This window comes from Scyliorhinus torazame, chromosome 19 (genome assembly GCF_047496885.1).
Source record: "Scyliorhinus torazame isolate Kashiwa2021f chromosome 19, sScyTor2.1, whole genome shotgun sequence".
Classification (NCBI taxonomy): domain Eukaryota; kingdom Metazoa; phylum Chordata; class Chondrichthyes; order Carcharhiniformes; family Scyliorhinidae; genus Scyliorhinus; species Scyliorhinus torazame.
In genome coordinates this window covers 66,234,080-66,256,686 of record NC_092725.1, presented here as the reverse complement: position 1 = coordinate 66,256,686, position 22,607 = coordinate 66,234,080, and the positions used below count along the sequence as shown (strand labels likewise).

Sequence of the window (22,607 nt, the reverse complement as noted above, 5' to 3'; positions counted from 1 at the left end):
GTATGAAAAAGCAAAGGAGATTAGTGGCACGGTGGCACAGTGATTAGCACTGCTGCCTCACAACGGCAGGGAGGTGGGTTCAATTCCTTATTTCCTCCGGGTGTGCCGGTTTCCTCCCACAGTCCAAAGATGTGCAGGTTAGGTGGATTGTCCATGCTAAATTGCCCCTTAGTGTCCAACAGTTAGGTGGGGTTACGGGGATAGGGCCAAGGTGTGGTGCTCTTTCAGAGGGTAGGTGCAGAATCCTTCTGCACTGTAGGGATTCTATGTTTCTATTCCACTATAAAGGACTCATAACAAGTCACAAAGTGTAAGGAAGGTTGTGTTATTAACAAACCCGGTTTAAATAAGAAAAAAATGGAAGGAGCATATTGAAGAACTATATGCAGAAAAAAAAGAAAAAACCTAAAATGATTACGCGAGAAGAAGAGAGGAACATTAACCTCAGTTTCTAGAGAACGAGATGGGAGCAGCAATAAATGAGTTTAAAAACTGGAAAAGTAGAAAGACAAGTTGATTAAAAACTTAGATCAACGTTTGCTACGCTGTGTAAAGATAATTAGTCAAGAGAAGGGCCGGACGACATCACAATAGCAATCACCCTACGAAAGAACCAAAGGCATGTCAATGCTCTGACGTTCGTACAAATAGTCTGATGGTCCAAGCATCCAAGGTTGTGTTGAGAGTTGTAACAAAATGAGTGGGTGGGAAAGAAAAGTACATCGAAGATGACCCATTTTGGATTCCAGGAGAAAAGGGGACAAGAGAAGTGATCAAAGATTAATGAGTGAACGCAATTTAGAGTTTGGACAGGAATTATATGTTTATTTCATTAACTTCGGAAAAGCATTTGGTTGGATTAAGCTCTCAACTGGATTAAACTGTCAAAAAATGCTGAAAAACAGGGGGGGGGGGGGGGGGAAAGAGGAGGAGGGTAGCAAGTGGCGCAGTGGTTAGCACTGGCTCTACGGCACTGAGGACCCGGGTTCGAATCCCGGCCCGGGGTCACTGTCCATGTGGAGTTTGCACATTCTCCTAGTGTCTGCATGGATTTCACCCCCACAACCCAAAGATGTGCAGGTTAGGTGGATTGGCCACGCTAAACTGCCCCTTAATTGGAAAAAAAAATAATTGGGTATTCTAAATGTATTTTTTTTTAAATGCTGAAAGGCATTGGAGTAGACTGGCGAGGTAGGTGACTCATAGGAAATTTGTACTTGGGATAAACAGTGACCAGGTGGCACAGTGGTACAGTAGTTAACACTGCTGCCTCACAGCGCCAGCGACCCGGGTTCGATTCCAGTCTTGGGTGACTGTGTGGAGTCTGCACTTTCTCTCAGTGTCTGTGTGGGTTTCCTCCGGGTGCTCCGGTTTCCTCCCACAGTCCAAAGATGTGTAGTTTAGGTGGATTAGCCACGATAAATTGCCCCTTAAGTGTCCAAAGATGTGCAAGTTAGATGGGGTACGGGAATAAGGCTGTGGTGGGCCTAGGTAGGGTGCTCTTTCAGAGGGTCAGTACTGACTCGCTGGGCCGAATGGTTTCCTTCTGGACTGTAAGGATTCTATGATTCTAAAAAGGTAGCCAACAAGGAGTCAGAACCATGTGCAATTGGAAGAGGATTTCAGCAAGGGTGTCGTCTATCGCCAATCCTTGCCAATGTCTATACTGAAGCAATGATCAAAGAAGTGTGTGAAGACACAGAATCTGGCATTAAGGTTGGGGACAAATTAAATCAGTTAGATTGGCAATAACAAAGCACTTGTAGCAAGTACAGAGGAAGGATGACAAAGACTAGCAGACAGACTAGTAACAGCAGGCATGAACCTTGGAACGAAAGTGAACATTGACAAAACCAAAGTGATGCATACTTAATAATCACCAAGAAATATTTATACATTCATAGAAGAGAACTAGAAGAGGTGCCAGAACTCATGTATTTAGGAAATCGATGGAAGATGAAAAAAAGGAATACTAACAAGTATAGCAATGGGAAGAGGGATGTTTGGTAAGTAAGTGACAGTTACTAACCAGATAGCTGAATAAACAACTCAAAAAGTGACTTGTAAAGGGCTTGGCTTGGAGGGATGAGAGACTTGGATCTTACAGAAAGAGGAGACCATCTTGCTAAATAGCTTTGAAATGTGGGTTTGAAGGAGAAGGGAGAGGATTGGCTGGGCAGAAATGTAACAAATGCTGAAGTGCTAAGAGGGTGAACGAACAAAGACATTTTCTGCATATTACTAGACAGAGAGACCGGGTAAGGGACATCTTACGAGGAAACAGATTAGTAAGAGATGTCATGGAGGGAAGCTGCCAAAGAAAAAGAGGAAGAGGGAGGAAGAGAATATCATTGCTGTTTGGCCGGAAAATTGAAGGAAGGTATTGAAGGAAGCACAGGATAGAGCGACATGGAGGAGACTATGAGCCAAGGATCTGCCCTTCGGGCAAAGTACACATGATAATGGTAATGATGATAATTGAAGGGCATGCATCTTAGTTGCCTCATCAACAACCTTCCCTTCAGCATATGTGAGGGTGTTCGCTGATGATTGCAATGTTCAGTTCCATTGAAAACACGCCTCATTTACTGAAGCAGCCCATGTCCGCATGCAGCAAGAACCCAGGCATCATTCAGGTTTGGGAGTGGCAAGTATCATTTGTGCCACATGTGCCAGGCAATGACTACCTCTTCTCCACTTTTAATTACAGTGCCACCACTGACTCACCCACCATTTCAGGGAGTTAGTATTCACCAGAACTTTAATGAGACCAGTTAGATAAATAATCTGGTTACAAGAGCAGGTCAAAGGCTTTCTACATTAGAATTTTGCAGACAGCAACTCACCTTCTGGCTCCCAAAACCCATCCACCATCTAAAAGGCAGAAATCAGTAACGTGAAGGAATATGCTCCACTTGTCTGGATGAGTACAGCTCTTACAACTCAAGGAGCTTAAAACCATCCAGGATAAAGCAGTCAATTTGACGGGTGCCCCATCCACCACCTTAAACATTCACGTCCGGGAAGACCAAGGCTTGCAGAACACCACCTGTTCAAGTTCCTGTTCAAATCAAACACCACTTGGAACTATATCAGCGTTTCTTCACTGTCACCGGGTCAAAATCATGGAACTCTCTCTCTCTATCCCTAACAGCACTGTGGGTGTACCTACACCACGTGAGGTGCAATGGCTGAAGATGATGGTTCATTATTACCTTCTCTGGGCAATTAAGGATGGTAGAAAATATTGATTTTTGAGAACTGAGCTCTGAAGAATTATATTCGACTCAAAACCTTAACTGTTTCTCTCTCCACCGATGCATGTCAGCATTTCCTGTTTTTTTTATCACCCTAACTAATCCAGCTGCTCAGCACCTCTATCAAACACAGCAGTCAGTAAAACTTACAGGATAGAATGTAAAGCAAATGCATCCTTTCATTTTTTACTTTCAACCATAAATGTAACATTTTCCATCAAAACATTGATATATTACACATTTTAATTATAATTAGTATACATGTTATTGCCACATGCAATGGATACGCTTCATAAAAATAAGATGCATTCTTATCATGTACAAGATGATCACCGGGTGAAGAAGCTCCAATTATCATTTGTTGACTTGGAAAAACAGGGATTCTTTTCTTGGCAACAGAGAAGAATATATGAAGCTCTGATAGAAGTTCAAAATGAGAAGGGGGCTTTGAAAATGTAAACGAAGATAAACTATTTTCATCGCATGATCGAGTCAGTAACTTGAGACCATTTATTAGAATGTGGGCTGCCCTATTAGAAACAGTGGTGAAGCAGAATCCAAAGTCGCTTCTCAAAGCAAAATAGATAAATCTTTGAAAGAGAACAATTTGGAAGGATATGGGGAAAGAGCAGGGGAATAGGGTAAGTGGGCGGCTAATCCAAACAGCCGATAGTGGGGTGATAGACGGTCACATTAAGGTTCATTCAGTGCTGCGTAATTCTTTGACCATGCACAACATGTATACATTTATTTACAAAGTTTGAATGTATGTAATGTTACACTTTTAGGAACACAGGAGGAGTTGGTCATTCGAGTCATCAAGCCTCCTCCACCATTGAAAAAAATTATGGCTGGTAGTCTAACTTTTACAGTATATTTCTCCTCTCTCTCCATATCCATTTGTGTCATTAATATCCAGAAATCTATCAATTTCCATCTTGAACATGTTCAGTTACTGAGCTTCCACAACCCTCTAGTGCAGAGAATTACAAAGATTCACCACCCTCTGAATTAAGAAATTCCTCCTTGGAAGTTATGTTTCCCATAGAATTCCTTCAGTGCCGAAGGAGGCCATTCGGCCCATCGAGTCTGCACCGACCCTCCCAAAGAGCACCCTATCTAGGCCTACTCCCCTGCCCTATCCCCGTAACTTTGATAATATCAATAACCTTTTATTGTCACAAGTATGAAGTTACTGCGAAAAGCCCCTGGTCGCCATGTTCCGGCACCTGTTCAGGTAAGCTGGTAAGGGAATTGTTTATGGTTAATCCACCTGAACTGCACATCTTTGGATACAAAGGGGGGGGGGGGGGGGGGGGGGGGGGGGGGGAAGAGGAGGAGGAACCAGAGCAGCCGGAGGAAACCCATGCAGCCACGGGGAGTAAGTGCAAACTCCACACAGTCACCGAAGGCCGGAATCAAACCCGGGTCCCTGGTGCTGTGAGGCAGTAGTGCTAACCAGTGTGCCACCGTGCCAAAGCCCTAAATGCCTGCCCCGTATTGTGAGATTTTGTCCCCTCGTTGCAGACTCACCAGCCAGGGGAAACATTCCGCCCTGTAAGAATTCCTTACATTTTAATGAGATCACCTCTCATTCTTTGAACGACTTTACTTAGCCTAAACCTTTGACCATGTGTAAATCATATATTCCTTTACGCACCTGTTCCTTTGCTGCGATACGGAGGCTTGAAGAATTTCACAACGCCATACACATTTACAGTGACTCCATCTTTGATTTGATTTAATGGTACATAAGTATAATCCTGCGTTCCAATCTGAAGGTGGCACAAAAACAATAGTCACAACAGGGGAATGTCATTCCACAGACTGGAATCATTCAGCACAAATTAATGACAAATCTAAATTTAAAAGGAGACCTTGGTTAATAGGCTGTTTGTTACATACTCCTGTCGATGTGGCGTTACAAAGGTAATTCCATTACTACAGGGAAATGTAAGCACCTTGCTTTGGACAAGGCTGTTCATTACCTTTCAGTGCAAAGACCACATGAACCAACTTAAAACCACCTAATGAACCTTGGGTAGCAAGGTAATAAAAAACTGGTCAAAGCCACTGATCGATAAAAGAGAAAAAAGAAATCAAGTGCCCCTGGCAACCCTGAAGATGTAGGAAGGACTCGCTATTTTATTGTGCGGAATGCACACAACTTCTGAATCATGAGCATTTATACTGAACTTTCAAGTTCTACAAACGACTGTGTTTACCTTGGTTTTTCTGTCAAAATCATTGAAACGGTTTTTTAAAAATTGATTAAATCTCATTTAGAATTCTCAAAAGATAAAAAACACCCATGACTGAACAATTAATCTTATTCCATAGCTCTGTCCATCGATTTATAATACGGACATGTGCTTATTATTATTATTCAAAGCTTTTGAAGAGATGTTTGAATCTTTTAGAAAAATTGGATGTACCTACCTGCTACAGAGAAGTCCCTCAAAGTCCGCTGCTAAAAAGGAATGCATTTATATATCTCCTTTCACCACCTCAGGTTGTCTCAAAGCATCTTATGGCCTCTGATGTGCTTTTGACTGTTGTTTTGAGGAAACCATGGCAGTTTGCACTCGGCAAGCTCCCACAATAATCAGGTAATTTAGTGATCTGGCAGGGGGTGGGGGGTGATAAATATTGGTCAAAGCTTCGGGAAGAACTCATCTGCTCTTGTTCGCATAATCCATTACATCCATTTGAGAGGAGACATGAGGCCCCAGTTTAACATTTCAACCAAATGGTAGTGCCTCCCTCAACACTGCTATGGAGTGGCGGCCTGGATTGTGTTCTTATTTCTGTGGACTAGAACCCAGAATCTTCTGTCTCAGGAGAGAATGCCAATACTGAGCCATGGCTGTCCCTGTCCACTGTATGATAAAGATTCTTGCCTGGCTTGAGAATTGACCAGTCTACAACCGTGATGAAAAATCTCAACATCATGAACATAACGGGGCCGCACGATAGCACAGTGGTTAGCACTGCTGCCTCAGAGCACCAAGGTCCCAAGTTCGATTCTGGCATTAGCTGACTGTCCGTGCAGAGTTTGCACATTCTTCGCATGTCCGTGTGGTTTTCCTCCGGGTGCTCCAGTTTACTCCCACATTCCAAAGATGTGCAGGTTAGGTGGATTGGCCACCATGACAAATTGCCCCTTCAGAGTGGAGTTACCAGGCGGAGAATTGAGCCTCGGTAGGTGATCTTTCGAAGTGTTGGTGCAGACACGATGGCCTCTTTTGACAGAGAGCCGAGCACATGAAGAAGGCCAGATGAGGACATCGAACAACAGTGGCCCAACCCAAAGAGAGTCCACACTGGACGCAGTAGCTCACAACAAACTGCACCACCCCACCCCGTTATGGCTCACGGTGATCATGAATTGTGTAACACGACTGCAGCAATCTACTGTTTCTTGTCCACTTACCATGTGACAGCAAGGGTGGTTTGACTGATTGATTTGGATTAAATAAAATCACATCTTACTGCTTTCTCTATGTACACAAAGGAAACCTTGCTCCATCTTATCCAAATACTAAGATTGCTTTGATGCAGCAAATTTAATGAATTGCTCTTGTGCCACACTTGGGCCTGGGATGCATCATCATTTGCACTTATTAAAACTGAAAATAAAGTTGTGCTTTTAATAGAGGAGGACGTCGTCCATCCACCAACCTTTTACAATATCATGAAATGAAAGTATTAGCAGCGTCCTAACGCCACAAGCAAAACCCATCACTTGGATTGCCAGATGACATGTACTTTGAAAATCAGTTACAAGTTGTTGGCATTTTTGTAATTTTGCTTCAAAATGCAGCTCGCACAAGGTTTCCAACCACAATTGACGGCAGAGTGTAAGTGACATGCTAATCACATTAAGGGGTAGGGGCAAACATGAAACTGGAGGACTTTTGTGACTTTATTTGTTTATGGGACATGGGTATCGCAGGCTGGGACCAATTTATTGCACATCCCTAATTGCCCGGTTAAGTGTCAACCACGTTGCTGTGGACCTGGAGTCACATGTAGGCCAGACCAGACAGCAGATTTCCTTCCCTAGTGAATCAGATGGGGTTTTACACCAATGGTTTCATGGTTATCATTAGGCTTTTAATTCCAGATTTTTATTGAATTCAAATTTCACCATCTGCAGTGGCGGGATTTGAACCCAGTGTCCCCGGAGCATTACTCTGGGTCTCTGGTTTACTAGTTTAATGACAACACCACTATGCCACCGCCATAATCAGATCAGCCACGATCTTATAAAATGGCGGAGCAGGCTCAAGAGACCGGGCAGAAAGCTAGGCAGGAATCTTAATTCATAGCATCAACACTACTAGTGCTGTAAAAAGCTCAGAATAGGTATCAAGATTCAATTCAGTAACATTATCTTTCGAATCAAAATTGCTTGATGGTAAACAAACATATCCTATTTGCATATCTGACTGCTTGTCAAATTAAGTACATTGCTATAAAGAAGCATTCAAAATATTTCGCACAAAGGTTTAAGGCACAATGGGACAGTTTTAAAAATGCAGCCTCGGGCAGACTAGAGATTTTGCACAACGGGTTACAAAGCAAAAAAGACGAACGTCTACTGACTGGAGATGGTCTCAACATCTCCCTGTTGTGGTGCACTTGGGAATCAAATCTGCATTCAACACAAAGGTTTTCCTACCATTTTGGTACCGACACATATTCAAAATCACTTTATATTCGTGGACGCCTGGTAATATAACAGCAGTCACATATCTCGCAGATCAATTTGAATTAACAGCAATGTTTCATTCAAACTGACTGCGATGAGTTTAGCTTTGATCATGCTTATAGTGCTTCAGGATATCGGTTTAGGCTCAGAGCCAATCGCCAATATTTTTCAGCCAAATCAATCAGACTTTTCAAGCGATGTTCAAGTTTCACTGCTGTGGAATTTGCAGGAGGTTTAGAATCAGTGCTCGTATTGCCAGAGTAGGGACCCTGATCCACAAGCTCACAACTACTCAATATTCAACACATCACACCTTTCAATATTGTCGCCTTTCTGTAATCTGTTTAGCAAGGGCCGCCAATTCTCTCGCATTTGTGGAGAATTCTCGCACAGAAGATCGCAATATGCCTCTAATCCCCTCTATTTATCTTTGCTGCATATCACAGGAGAGCAAGGCATTGTGAGACTATGGAAACACAGCTATCCAAGCATCCAGGGAAACAGAGAAAATCATCTTTGAAATTGATAAACTCCTCAGTAATAGACATCTTACTTTAGCGCACCGAATAGCGGATTAGCTTTGCCACCCCCAGCTTTCTCTCCTCTTTCACTTGCAAATCCACAAACAGATGGGTTGCGAAAGCAAAGAGATACAGAAATAGAGTGGTAGGTGCCTCACAACTTAAATTCTCACAGCTAGAATTTGTCCACTTTATGGCAGCTCTGCTTGAGATCCCAGTGCAGTAGAATGTTATTTATTTGTTAGTGTGTCCTGTGTCTGTTACAATTTTACTCCACTGATTTACCTGCAAAGGAGCGATTGTTTAAGTTATCCACCCATTTTTCTGTAAAGTTCAGCTAGCTGTGGGCTACATGGTTGATATTTTGCTTACTTAGTTTGCTTTGCATAGCCACTAAATCACTGTTGTTTCTGGGTGACCAGGAACTAGGCCTTTCAATTTGCCTTATTCAGTCTTAAGCGATGCTTGTGAACAATAGTTGCAGTATTCCCCTGTGTCTGCATGCAACTCCTTCACCTCATGCAACAAATACTGGATGGCTTGAGGAAGCAATGTGTTCCAGCAAGAGATGCGCGATCGACCAAATCCATTAAACACACACAATGCAAGCGACAATCGCTCACTGCAGACAGCAATGTATTCATTAAGGCGGTGTTTTGCAAACTTTCTTTCCTAGGACCCACCTTTGCCAAGCGGCCTACCCTCGCGACTCACTCCACGCTCGTTTGCCTTTCCACAGTGGGCTAAACAACTGGCTTGTAATGCAGAACAGGGCCAGCAGCGCGGGTTCAATTCCCGTACCGGCCTTCCCGAACAAGCACCGGAATGTGGTGACCAGGGACTTTTCACAGTAGCTTCATTGAAGCCTACTTGTGACAATAAGCGATTATTATTATTTAATGCGAAAGGAGAGCCAGCTTGGCCCTCATGATCATACTCCAATCAGGTTCACAGGAGGAGAGAGAAATGTGCCTATTGGGTGCAGAGTTCAGCCAGTTCCTTTGTGCTGTATTTATCTTTGTGTGAACAGAAAATCCAACCTCGTGCATATAGGTCAATGTGAAAGGCATTAACAACAAAATGCTTGATTTACTCAGCACTGGATACTTCTGAGAGATGCTACTCCAGAATGCTGACCATGTCATGGGCTTTTGGTGTGTTTTTAATGTGCAGTTACAATCAAGATACAGAAGCGTAGTCTTTTCATTTGGAGTTGGCTGTAAGTTAATAATGGACTCTGGGGTCTCAACCCCTAAAGACATTTTTCATCCACCACTATTTACACTGGCACAATTGACAAAACCATACCTTAAGAAATCATCTTTATACTACTTTGTTCCCGAGTTAAGTTTCTTCCTTGTAGGCTGTTAACCAGAGGCTCTTGAGCTCTGCACAGAGCTAACACTAGCACTGCTCTAACCTGCCCTGGACTCTCCTGATCAGCTCTCTCCAGCATATTCTGATGTGTGATACACTGCCTATTTGTGTCTGTGGCCATCTCTTCTTTGTAAGAAAACGATTCATCTTCATAGTCCTCTTAATTTGCTTGCCAGCAGCTAGAACATGGAGGAATCTCACCTCGGTGATTTGGCGGCAAAAGCATACATACAGGGTGCTTTATCCACTCATTATTGCCGCTTCTGGCCGGAAGACTGTCCACAGTCTCCTTTCTTCTCATTCAAAAGGCGGCAATGGCCGCCATGATCAATAAAAATGCCGATAGCGGCCATTGAGCACTTCTACCATGACCAGGAATACCACTACTGGTCGCTCTGCGACCCTCCAGACACTCACCTACAACCCACCCATGGATCGCAAACGCACTTTGAAAACGCCTCCATTAAATAATAGAGCAAAACAAAAAGAGCCAAATGCAAACAAAGCTGCAGATACCCAAAATAAAAAAAGAGAATGCTGGAAATACTCCTTAGCACATCAGGTATCATTTATGAGGCGAGAAACAGAGTTTCATGTCAATGCTTCTTTATCAGGATCATAGCAACTGCGTACAAGTTTGAGAGTCATAGAATCCCTACAGTGCAGAAGGAGGCCATTCAGCCTATCGAATCTGCACCGAACCTCTGAAAGAGCACACCATCCAAATTCAGTCCCCTGCCCTTTCCTAATAATCCCTTATAGAGTCATGGAATGATAGGGTGATACCGAACAAGAAGACCATTCAGGCCATGGCACTTGCACCAAACCTTTGAAAGTACCTGTTCATTTAGTATGGCTCTGAGGCAGAGAAGACAGTGAGATGTTGCTGAACACAGCGGGTCTGGTGGCCTGATGTGCACATGTTTTAATGCAAGAAGTATTCTGGGTAAGGCAGATGAACTTAGAGCTTGGATTAGTACTTGGAATTATGATGTTGTTGCCATTACAGAGACCTGGTTGAGGGAAGGACAGGATTGGCAGCTAAACGTTCCAGGATTTAGATGTTTCAGGCGGGATAGAAGGGGATGTAAAAGGGGTGGCGGAATTGCGCTACTGGTTACAGAGAATATCACAGCTGTACTACGGGAGGACACCTCAGAGGGCAGTGAGGCTATATGGGTAGAGATCAGGAATAAGAAGGGTGCAGTCACAATGTTGGGGGTTTATTACAGGCCTACCAACAGCCAGCGGGAGATAGAGGAGCAGATAGGTAGACAGATTTTGGAAAAGAGTAAAAACAACAGGGTTGTGGTGATGGGAGACTTCAACTTCCCCAATATTGACTGGGACTCACTTAGGGCCAGGGGCTTAAACGGGGCAGAGTTTGTAAGGAGCATCCAGGAGAGCTTCTTAAAACAATATGTAGACAGTCCAACTAAGGAAGGGGCTGTACTGGACCTGATATTGGAGAATGAGCCCAGCCAGATGAAAGAAGTTTCAGTAGGGGAGCATTTCAGGAACAGTGATCACAATTCAGTAAGTTTTAAAGTGTTGGTGGACCAGGATAATAGTGGTCCTAGGATGAATGTGCTAAATTGGGGGAAGGCTAATTCTAACAATATTAGGCAGGAACTGAAGAACCTAGATAGGATGTTTGAGGGTAAATCAACATCTGACATGTGGGAGGCTTTCAAGTGTCAGTTGAAAGGAATTCAGGACCGGCATGTCCCTGTGAGGAAGAAGGATAAATGCGCAAATTTCGGGAACCTTGGATAACGAGAGATATTGTAGGCCTTGTCAAAAAGAAAAAGGAGGTTTTTCTCAGGGCTAGAAGGCTGGGAACAGCCAAAGCCAGTGTGGAATATAAGGAAAGTAGGAAGGAACTTAAGTAAGGAGTCAGGAGGGCGAGACGGGGTCACGAAAAGTCATTGGCAAATAGGGTTAAGAAAAACCCCAAGGCTTTTTACACGTACATAAAAGCAAGAGGGTAACCAGGGAAAGGGTTGGCCTACTGAAGGATAGGCAAGGGAATCTATGTGTGGAGCCAGAGGAAATGGGCGAGGTACTAAATTAATACTTTGCATCAGTATTCACCAAAGAGAAGGATTTGGTGGATGTTGAGTCTGGAGAAGGGTGTGTAGATAGCCTGGGTCACATTGAGATCCAAAAAGACGAGGTGTTGGGCGTCTTGAAAAATATTACTGTAGATAAGTCCCCAGGGCCTGATGGGATCTACCCCAGAATACTGAAGTAGGCTAGAGAGGGAAATTGCTGAGGCCTTGGCAGAAATCTTTGGATCCTCACTGTCTTCAGGTGATGTCCCGGAGGACTGGAGAATAGCCAATGTTGTTCCTTTGTTTAAGAAGGGTAGCAAGGATAATCGATGGAACTACAGGCCGGTGAGCCTTACGTCAGTGGTCGGGAAATTACTGGAGAGAATTCTTCGAGACAGGATCTACTCCCATTTGGAAGCAAATGGACGTATTAGTGAGAGGCAGCATGGTTTTGTGAAGGGGAGGTTATGTCTCACTAACTTGATAGAGTTTTTCGAAGAGGTCACAAAGATGATTGATGCAGGTAGGGCAGTGGATGTTGTCTATATGGACTTCAGTAAGGCCTTTGACAAGGTCCCTCATGGTACACTGGTACAAAAGGTGAAGTCACACGGGATCAGGGATGAGCTGGCAAGGTGGATACAGAACTGGCTAGGTCATAGAAGGCAGAGAGTAGCAATGGAAGGATGCTTTTTTAATTGGAGGGCTGAGACTAGTGGTGTTCCGCAGGGATCAGTGCTGGGACCTTTGCTGTTCGTAGTATATATAAATGATTTGGAGGAAAATGTAACTGGTCTGATTAGTAAGTTTGCAGCTGACACAAAGGTTGGTGGAATTGCATAAAGCGATGAGGATTGTCAGAGGATACAGCAGGATTTAGATTGTTTGGAGACTTGGGCGGAGAGATGGCAGATGGAGTTTAATCCGGACAAATGTGAGGTAATGCATTTTGGAAGGTCTAATGCAGGGAGGGAATATACAGTGAATGGTAGAACCCTCAAGAGTATTGAAAGTGAGAGAGATCTAGGTGTACAGGTCCACAGGTCACTGAAAGGGGCAACACAGGTGGAGAAGGTAGTCAAGAGGGCATACGGCATGCTTGCCTTCATTGGCCGGGGCATTGCGTATAAGAATTGACAAGTCATGTTGCAGCGGTATAGAACCTTAGTTAGGCCACACTTGGAGTATAGTGTTCAATTCTGGTCGCCACACTACCAGAAGGATGTGGAGGCTTCAGAGAGGGTGCAGAAGAGATTTATCACAGATCATAGAATTTACAGTGCAGGAGGCCATTCGGCCCATCGAGTCTGCACCGACTCTTGGAAAGAGCACCCTACCCAAGGTCAACACCTCCACCCTATCCGCATAACCCAGTAACCCCACCCAACACTAAGGGTAATTTTGGACACTAAGGGCAATTTATCATGGCCAATCCACCTAACCTGCACACCTTTGGACTGTGGGAGGAAACTGGAGCACCCGGAAGAAACCCACGCACACACGGGGAGGATGTGCAGACTCCACACAGACAGTGACCCAAGCCGGAATCGAACCTGGAGCTGTGAAGCAATTGTGCTATCCACAATGCTACCGTGCTGCCCCCAGGATTTTGCCTGGTATGGAGGGCATTAGCTATGAGGAGCGGTTGAATAAACTCGGTTTGTTCTCACCGGAATGACGGAGTTTGAGGAGCGACCTGATAGAGGTCTACACAATTATGAGGGGCATAGACAGAGTGGATAGTCAGAGGCTTTTCCCCAGGGTAGAGGGGTCAATTACTAGGGGGCATAGGTTTAAGGTGCGAGGGGCAAGGTTTTGAGTAGATGGAAGAGGCAAGGTTTTATTTTTATTTTTATTTATTTATTTTTTTTACACAGAGGGTAGTGGGTGCCTGGAACTCGCTGCCGGAGGAGGTGGTGGAAGCAGGGACGATAGTGGCATTTAAGGGGCATCTTGACAAATACATAAATAGGATGGGAATAGAGGGATACTGACCCAGGAAGTGTAGAAGATTGTAGTTTAGCCGGGCAGCATGGTCGGCACGGGCTTGGAGGGCCGAAGGGCCTGTTCCTGTGCTGTACTTTTCTTTGTTCTAGTCCCTGTGCCCTGTTCTTGCCCTGCGATCCTCTAATTTTATTTATAGATCCAATTCTCTTTAGAATGGTGTTACTGAATCTGCTTTTGCCACACTACATTCCAGGTCAGACTAAATTGTTGAAAATAATGGCTCCTCCTCTCACTCCAGTCCCTCTGCCAGTGTCAGTTGCTGACTCGCCTGCTGGTGCAATCTAACTAACTGACTGGAAGAATGAGGGGTCAGCTCATTGAAAAATTAAATGTTTTTAAGGGGGTTGCCAGGGTCGAGGCTGAGAAAATATTTCCTGTTGGAAAAACTAGAACACCGGGTCACAGAGTCACAATAAGTTATTTAGCAGAGAGATGATGAGACATTTCTTCACTCAAATCATAGAATTTACAGTGCAGAAGGAGGCCATTCGGCCCATCGAGTCTGCATCGGCTCTGGGAAAGAGCACCCTACCCAAGGTCAACACCTCCACCCTATCCCCATATCCCAGTAACCCCACCCAACACTTAAGGGCAATTTTGGACACTAAGGGCAATTTATCATGGCCAGTCAATCTAACCTGCACATCTTTGGACTGAGAGAGGTAACTGGAGCACCCGGAGGAAACCCACGCACACACGGGGAGGATGTGCCGACTCCGCACAGACAGTGACCCAAGCCGGAATCGAACCTGGGGCCCTGGAGCGGTGAAGCAATTGTGCTATCCACAATGCTACCGTGCTGCAAATGGTTGTGTACCTTTGGAATTCTCTAACCAGAGGCTTATGAATGCTCAGTCATTAGGCATACTCAAGGTAGAGATCGATTTAATTTTGGTACTAAGAATATGGGGATAGTATGTAAAGATTAAAATGACTCTAAGGGCCAAATGTTCAACTCTAGCTACCATTCGTTATGTCTTATGTCTGGTATGGTGCCCTTTCAGAAGGGTCACATGACCCATAGGGCGAATCGAGCTGGAGCATGCAAATCTTGGGGTCGAGCGTGGGTTTTACTGTTCCTCAAGAGTTTGGAGTCATGGAGTAACAGCCTTTATCTCACTCTCCACAAACAGTTATTTGTCTTAATAAACCATTTATTCGTGAATCTACTTGATGGTTGCCAGTCTTTCACGATATTACATTTGCCGACGAGGATCACTGGAAGTGCCTTGCTAATGCTGCAAAGTTCGGGAGAGTAGAACTCATGTGGAAGCCTTTGAAGTAACCTAGTTCAGCAGTCGGAGAGTGTGAAAATGCCCATTTTAGGAAACCTGAGCCATTTGATCCGAACATGGCTATCTGTCCAAAGCCTGCCCCATTTCTCTTAACGTCATGGCCATACAAAGAAATAGTTAGCAGGGACATTAAAGAATCTAATACCTTAAAGAAGACATTAGAGGTCGCCCATGCTGTGGAAAGTGCCGAAAGGGGGGCGATGGAACTGCAGAGCGTGCAAGCAAGCAAGGTCCACTATGTTTGGTGGGAAACTGTTGGCCAGGTGTGAAGGCGCAGAAAGTATCGAGCAAAGAGGTGCGAGCAAAAGAGAGTGCAGAGATATAGGAAATTTGGTCCACAGACCAAGAGCTATGATGAATGCTTCCAGTGTGGGGGAGATCACCCCCTGGAGAGATGTAAATTCAGGGAAGCTCCATGTTATGCCTGCAATAGGAGGGGGCACTTTAGGAGGAAGTGCAAGACTGGCAGAGCCTACAGAGGGCCAACAAAAAAAAGTTCTATCACCAGTACACAATGTTGAGAACAATGCTGAAAACGAATCTGAAGTGTAAAGTTTAAACGTTCTTTAAAAATAAATTTTAAAGTGCCCAATTCATTTTTCCCAATTAAGGGGCAATTAAGCATGGCCAATTCATCTACCCTGCACATCTTTGGGTTGTGGGGGTGAGACCCACGCAGATACAGGGGGAATTTGCAAACTCCACACGGACAGTGAACCAGGGCCGGGATTGAACCTAGGTCCTCGCCGCAGTGAGCAGCAGTGCTAACCACTGCGCCACCGTGCCGCCCCCGTGTACAGTTTAAATAATATTAAGGTGGGCAAGACAGGCCCAATTACAATTGCGTTAATAGCAAAAGATCAGCCACTTAGGATGGACGTGGAAACAGGTACTCTGTTACAGTGGTAGGTGAGCAAATGTATCCGGCGGGATTCTCCGTCTGCGGGATCCTCGGCTTCACCAGCAGTGCACCCACGCCCGTGGATTTCCCGACGGCCACAGTTGCATCTGCCAAGTTGCAAATGGGGCAGTTGCATCAGAACACGGATGGATCGGATATTTCCGAATTTGGCGGGAAAGGTAAAGCAGAAGGCACAGAAGAAGCATCATGACTTGAGAAAACCTGAAAGAACATTTGAGGTGGACGACTTGGTTTATGTAAGGAATTTTGATGTTGGTTCAGATTGGATCCCTGGAATGGTCATGGCCTGAAAAGCCCCAGTTCTGTATGCGATAGATGTCCAAGGGAAAATGGTGAAGAAACATCTGGGCCTTTTGAGGAGGAGAGAATCACACACAGCCAGTGGGGCAGTCCATCCCTAGTGTGCCTGGCAGTGATATCGCTACAGATGAAAGTAATGCTGCAGCAAGCTACTCGTGGAAAATGTTCCAGGGGGAACTGGAGAAATTATTTGCACGGGCATATCTTCACAAGTCGAGAGTAAATAGTTATTTGCCTTAATAAACCATTTATTCATCAATCTACTTGGTGGGTGCCAGTATTTCGAGATACTACAATATGGTTTAAGTAGTACAGAGATAGTGAAAGTGGGTCAAGAAAGAACAAAAGGAAGATCTATGATAGATAGATGACCAGAGTAGTTTAATGACAAGAAGGATAGAAGGAATGATGATACAAGGCAAAAAAAAAACACAATAGGAACAAGAAGCAAAAAGGCTACAACCACTTATACCTCAGAACCCATCTTCAGATTCTTTATTTGTTAAGAAACCTAATCTCCAACATCTTCACATTTTGACAGAAGGCAAATCACTTCTCTCTGCATGAATGCTGCCTGTTCTGCTGAGTATTTTCAGCATTTTCTGTTTTAATACAATTCTCGCTGCAGACAACATTCACAGGATAAATTAATGCATGAGCATTTCCATTAATATTGGTTAGAATTTTTAGTTTATCTCCTACAGAAATTACTTGATGGACCTGTTGAGAAGCCTATAATAAGTTAGATAATTTTATCAACTTCCCAACAAACTCTAGTGTGGGTTTACTACATGATGTGAATGGGGGCCACAGCAGGTAAAGTGCACTCGCCCCTCGACTGGAATTTACCAACTCTTCTGCACATTTATCAGCAACTGGGGAAGTTGTATAATTTTTAATTGCGTGAGAATCTATTCAGCTAGCGTAAAAAATAATTTGAACGTATTTGCCTGCTGTTTGGAATGAATATAAAGGCCTTTTACACACATGCTTGGCAGCACACACTAGTTATAGAAATATACAGTACAGCAAAGGCCCTTCAGCCCATTGCGTCTACACCGGTCTGTTTTGACTTTTCTGTGTGCTGTCTTCCGAAGTTTCAAAATAAAGTTGAACAGAAGAGAAAAATAAACGTTGCCCGCACAAGAGCAAAGTTTGGTCCCAATTTATGGCAACTACCATGCCCGTGTAGCAATGATCAAAGTATCGACCCAATTAGCCAAAAGAGTTTCTCCAAACCAGAGCCTTTAGGTGAGATGCAAAATTCCAATCTCACAGACATAAAGAAAGATAGGAAAAACTGAAAATGCAGGAAGTACACAGATCTTTGAAATGCTCTTGGTCTGAGGTGAACACGTAACCTGCCTGACCTACTGCGCTATCATTGATGATAATATAGGTGCCCTCTGGATTCAACCTATAAAGAGGGGGAATGACAGTAGAGGTTGAGCATCCCTTATCCAAAATGCTTGGGGCCGAGTGCGTATCAGATTTCGGTAACAGTCAACATTTGCAAAATGTAATGACATTGTGATATTTTTGGTACAGACCCCTCATTGGAACGGAATATGGCAAGGATGGAAACAAAAACAGAAACAAAAACAAAAGAGAAGGGCAAAGAGAGACAATTAAGCACGACATCGAAGCCAGGAAGGGAGTTAACGGTTTGAAGCATGAGCAAAGACAATAACGGAGCTGTGGAATTTTTCTTTTCCTGAATTTGAACAAGGTGTTTGATGTTAGAGGTGTGCATTCCATTGTGGATCTGCCTAGATCATCCACTAATTTAATGGTCTGCCTGCACACATGACTTTCCTGATTCGGATAATGGCAGGGTGCTCGTGCACAAATAGTGCTTCTTTTTGATTCCATTAACTTGACACTTTATGTTGCATCTCATTTTTTATTACTAATTATATGTGCTCTTTGCTTCCTGTATCTTTATTTATTAAACATTTGCTGCTTGTAGAGTGGGAGGAGACTCATGTGGAGCATTAACACCAGCATCGAACGGTTGAGCCGAAAGCCAGTTCCTGTGCTGTACTTTCTATGTCATTTTGTAAGTAATAGCTGCAATAGTCACTCAGTCTGGCTCTAGACCTTCGTCTATTTTTTTTCCGTGACTATAGAAGAGATCTGCGAGGTATTTATCCGCTCACTACATCAGACAAGTTAATGCACCCTAAATGCACTTGGTGAAGTGTTTTTTTGAAATGGCGAGAATGCCAGACATTATGCAGAAATTGAACTGATAATGTTTTTAGAACAGTTGGAATAATGGGGTTATTTCACCACTGAAGTTCTCTCCCCCCCCCCCCCCCTCCGCACCGCCCTTTTGGACACATTCCAGTTGTTTTAAGTGTACACTTTGATCCTGTTCATTTAACTGAACTAGTTTCCATGGAAACAAAACAGGAAGAGTTGGCTTTGAAAACCGTTCTATACAATTTAAAAGTTCCCTCCTTGATTACAACAGGAGCTGCATTTCAAAAGAACTTCATTTGCTGTAAATTACGTTGTGACAGTAATTTTGGGCATTAGTGTATGAAAATACAAGCCCATTCTTTCTTTCTTTATGGCCCCAATGTGCCTTTTTAAAAGCATAGTTTATGTTTTTGACTAATCAATATATCCGCCGTTATCGTGAGGTCAAACAGATAGAAGTTACCTTCAACCTTTGATTGATCGGGGAATTAACATTACTAGATGCTGCCGATTCCTTCACAGACTTGGCATATACCTAAAAAAGAAAAAAAATATTGTTTGGTGCTCTTCACATCTAATCATACAAAGTAAAGCTGTATTTATTGATTCAACGCAGAATAATTCCATATTATTCACAATCATTTTGGTTACTTCTACTACAGGGCGAGCTTGAGAATCCCTTATCAGAAATTCGGAAAGCTCCAAAATCCGCATTTTTTTTTGAAAAGGCTCTGGAAGGGTTCCCAGTGTAACCTTCTATTCCTTTCCCCCTCACCTGCTTATCTAGAGCTAAAACCATCTGTGCCGTTTAGTTCGACTACTTCTTCTGGTAGCAAGTTTCACATTCTAATCACTTTTTGGCTAAGCATGTTTCTCCTGAAATCTCTACTGGATCTCTGATGGACAATGGGTGGGATTCTCCGGTTCCCCACTCCGCGTGTTTTGCGGTCGCACGCCATTTGTTGGAAGCGGGATCCTCTACTCCAGCCACTTGTCAATAGGATTTCCCATTGAAGCCATCCCACGCCGCCAAGAAACCCAAGGGCCGGAGTGATCTGCCGGCAGGAACAGAGAATCACAACAGCCGGAGCATTCCGGTTCTGAACTCCCTTAAGCAGAAACATTTTCTTTACGTCTAACTTACCAAACCCTTTCACAATTTTAAAGGTCACTATTAGTTCACTCATTCAGCATTCCCTTTGCTGCAGAAAAGACCCCCAACTGGTTCAGTTTTTCTTTTTTTAATATAAATTTAGAGTACCCAATTCATTTTTTCCAATTAAGGGGCAATTTAGCGTGTCCAATCCACCTACCCTGTGTTGTGGGGGGCGAAACCCACGCAAACATGGGGTGTATGTGCAAACTCCACACGGACAGTGACCCAGAACCGGGATCGAACCTGGGACCTCGGCACCGTGAGGCTGCAGGGCCAACCCACTGCGCCACCATGCTGCCCCTTGGTTCAGTTTTTCTTGATGTATATAACCTCTTGGTTCTGGTATTATCTGGTATATAATATGGTATTATTAGGTCATTTGGACATTCCGGATTCTCCCTCGTGTCCCCGAACATGTGCCGGAATGTGGCGACTAGGGGCTTTTCACAGTAACTTCACTGCAGTGTTAATATAAGCCTACTTGTGACAATAAAGATTATTAAAAGATTATTTAATCTTTGAAGTATTTTTATATTTGTGCCTTCCTCAATGCAGACCAGAACTGTGCACAGTATCTTCGAACCTCAGTTCTACATTACATAGCTTTCATGTTTTTTCAATTCTAGAGCTCTTGAAATGAACCCTTCATTTGCTTTTCAAATGACCTTGTTAACCTCGTTAATAATGGAGTGTCCATAGTGTCACCAATTTTAATTTTATTTTACCGCTCTTTTGATAATATTTCATTACCCTGAAGGCGATATTAACTTAATTATTCTAGCATGAGGTTTCATCCCAAAGATGTTTGGCAGTTTTCTACAAGGAAGTATTCTAACCTTATGAATACTTTGGAAAAGATTCAGAACCTTGTTTCTTGTTATACATACAGACAGCCAAAACTGCACACAGTATTTCAGGTGCAGCAGCGAAGCATTTTCAGAGAAAAGCTACAGGATGGTGCTGAGACTTGGCATTGGGGTATATAAAGAGAGAACTCGCGTAACAAAAAAAATGTAAGTGTTTTCTCTAATAGGAACAATAAAAGCCAATCCAATGACAATGTCTTACCAGGGCTGGATTCAGAAACAGTCAAACAATTTTCAAAACCAAAGCAAGCTGTTAATCAAAGGTAATCAGAAAATGTCTGATTAAATTTGGTCTGTCATGTACATAAAACACCAGGTAGGTTCATAACAAAACTTCCTTTAATTCTAATTAAACACTTAACCCTGCAGATTGACCGTCATCAGAACCATTGCTCCTATTTTCTCCAGATAGCAGCTTCTCATAATAATTCCACTGTTGCCATTTACACCTCCTGTCGATCCATCTTTTGTTTCTTTACATGTCCCCATTACGGGCAGCAGAGTAGCACAGTGGTTAGAACTGTTGCTTCACAGCATCAGGGTCCCAGGTTCAATTCCCGGCTTGGGTCACTGCCTGCGCCGAGTCTGCACGTTCTCCCTGTGCCTGCGTGGGTTTCCTCCCACAAGTCCTGAAAGAGGTGCTTTTCAGGTGAATTGTACATTCTGAATTCTCCCTCTGTGTACCTGAACAGGCGCCGGAGTGTGGCGACTAGGGGATTTTCACAGTAGCCTCATTGCAGTGTTAATGTAAGCCTACAAGTGACACTAATAAATATCAGTGTTATTAGATTATCATGCCCTTTTCCCATGCACCATCATCCCTTCTGTTATTCCTGTCTTCCTCACTGTTACTGGCCCAAACTTTTTCTCTTTCTTTCCCTCCCATCATTTACCATGTCTCCGTGCTTGCGTAAAACCCATCAAATCTGCTGAAACATTTTCCAGTTTGGTTAATAGGGCACCAATTTGAAATCTTAATTGTGTTTCTCTCCACAGATACTGCCTGACGAGTATTTCCAAAGTTGCAGTTTTTATTTCAGACCTCCAGCAACCAGTGTATATTACCTTCCTTTAATTCTGCTGCCGATAAATATTGGTGTGAAATTTGCACTCGGGATAACAGTGACTCTATCATTACACAGCATCATAATGGAGGAAATCGGACAGCAATTTCAGGTGTACACCCATGTGCAATTTGTCAGGGATACTTGCACCTTCACAGGGTGTGTTGTAGTAGTCCTCACCATTAAACCTGACACTGAAATAACTGCAATGCCATGAACCTGTACCTGCCCAATACATTCTGCACAAAAGCAGCTGTTAAACTTGGGGCTGGGTGCGTTTAGGGATAAATTAGTTTTAAACAACACGATGAGTGATAAATACCACTAAAAAAACTTCTTTGGTCCCAAAAAATAAATTTTATTCCCTCAGAAGGAACTAAAATTGGAGATATATAAAAAAAATAATTTTCACTTTTTTTGTCTGTCCCTTTCATCTCTCTCACTTAAACCCATTTATAATTCCTAATCTTCACGTCGCTTTATGAACATCATTTCAATTTAATTTAAGTTTCATGCTTTATACTTCCTTGTTTGAACTCTGCATGTCTCAATGAAGATTCTTCCAACTGATTGGTTGAAGAGCCTCTCTGTTTTTGGCTCTGCACATATAAGCCTCAGATTCCTCAAGAGGTTCCCACATTGGACCAGATGTCAGATGAGGCAAAATCTCCACTGACAAGCCTGTGAAAAATCTCTGGGCATCTGTCAGTGAGGTGACCAGCGAGCGCCATTCCTTCACCCGAAAGCTAAATCAGGGTCAATATGTCCTGATTTCCAAACTGAGTTCTCTGGAGATGTGCCTATGAGCCCAATTAACTCGAGTTGGCATTTTCTATTTCTAAACAAATTATGATTTAATAAAACATGTA

At 43.4% G+C, this 22,607-nt stretch overlaps 1 protein-coding gene across 3 annotated transcripts in view; it reads right to left on the bottom strand.

The window, feature by feature from the left end:
- The window catches only part of pot1 (protection of telomeres 1 homolog), a 436,401-nt gene that overhangs the window by 266,650 nt on the left and 147,144 nt on the right, over positions 1-22,607 (bottom strand). For all 3 annotated transcript variants that reach the window (XM_072484445.1, XM_072484444.1, XM_072484446.1), the window contains exons 6-7: positions 19,116-19,187; positions 4,918-5,032 (exon numbers count right to left, since the gene is read on the bottom strand). In XM_072484445.1, coding sequence (XP_072340546.1) covers positions 4,918-5,032; positions 19,116-19,187 — 187 coding nt within the window. The remainder of the gene's footprint in view (positions 1-4,917; positions 5,033-19,115; positions 19,188-22,607) is intronic.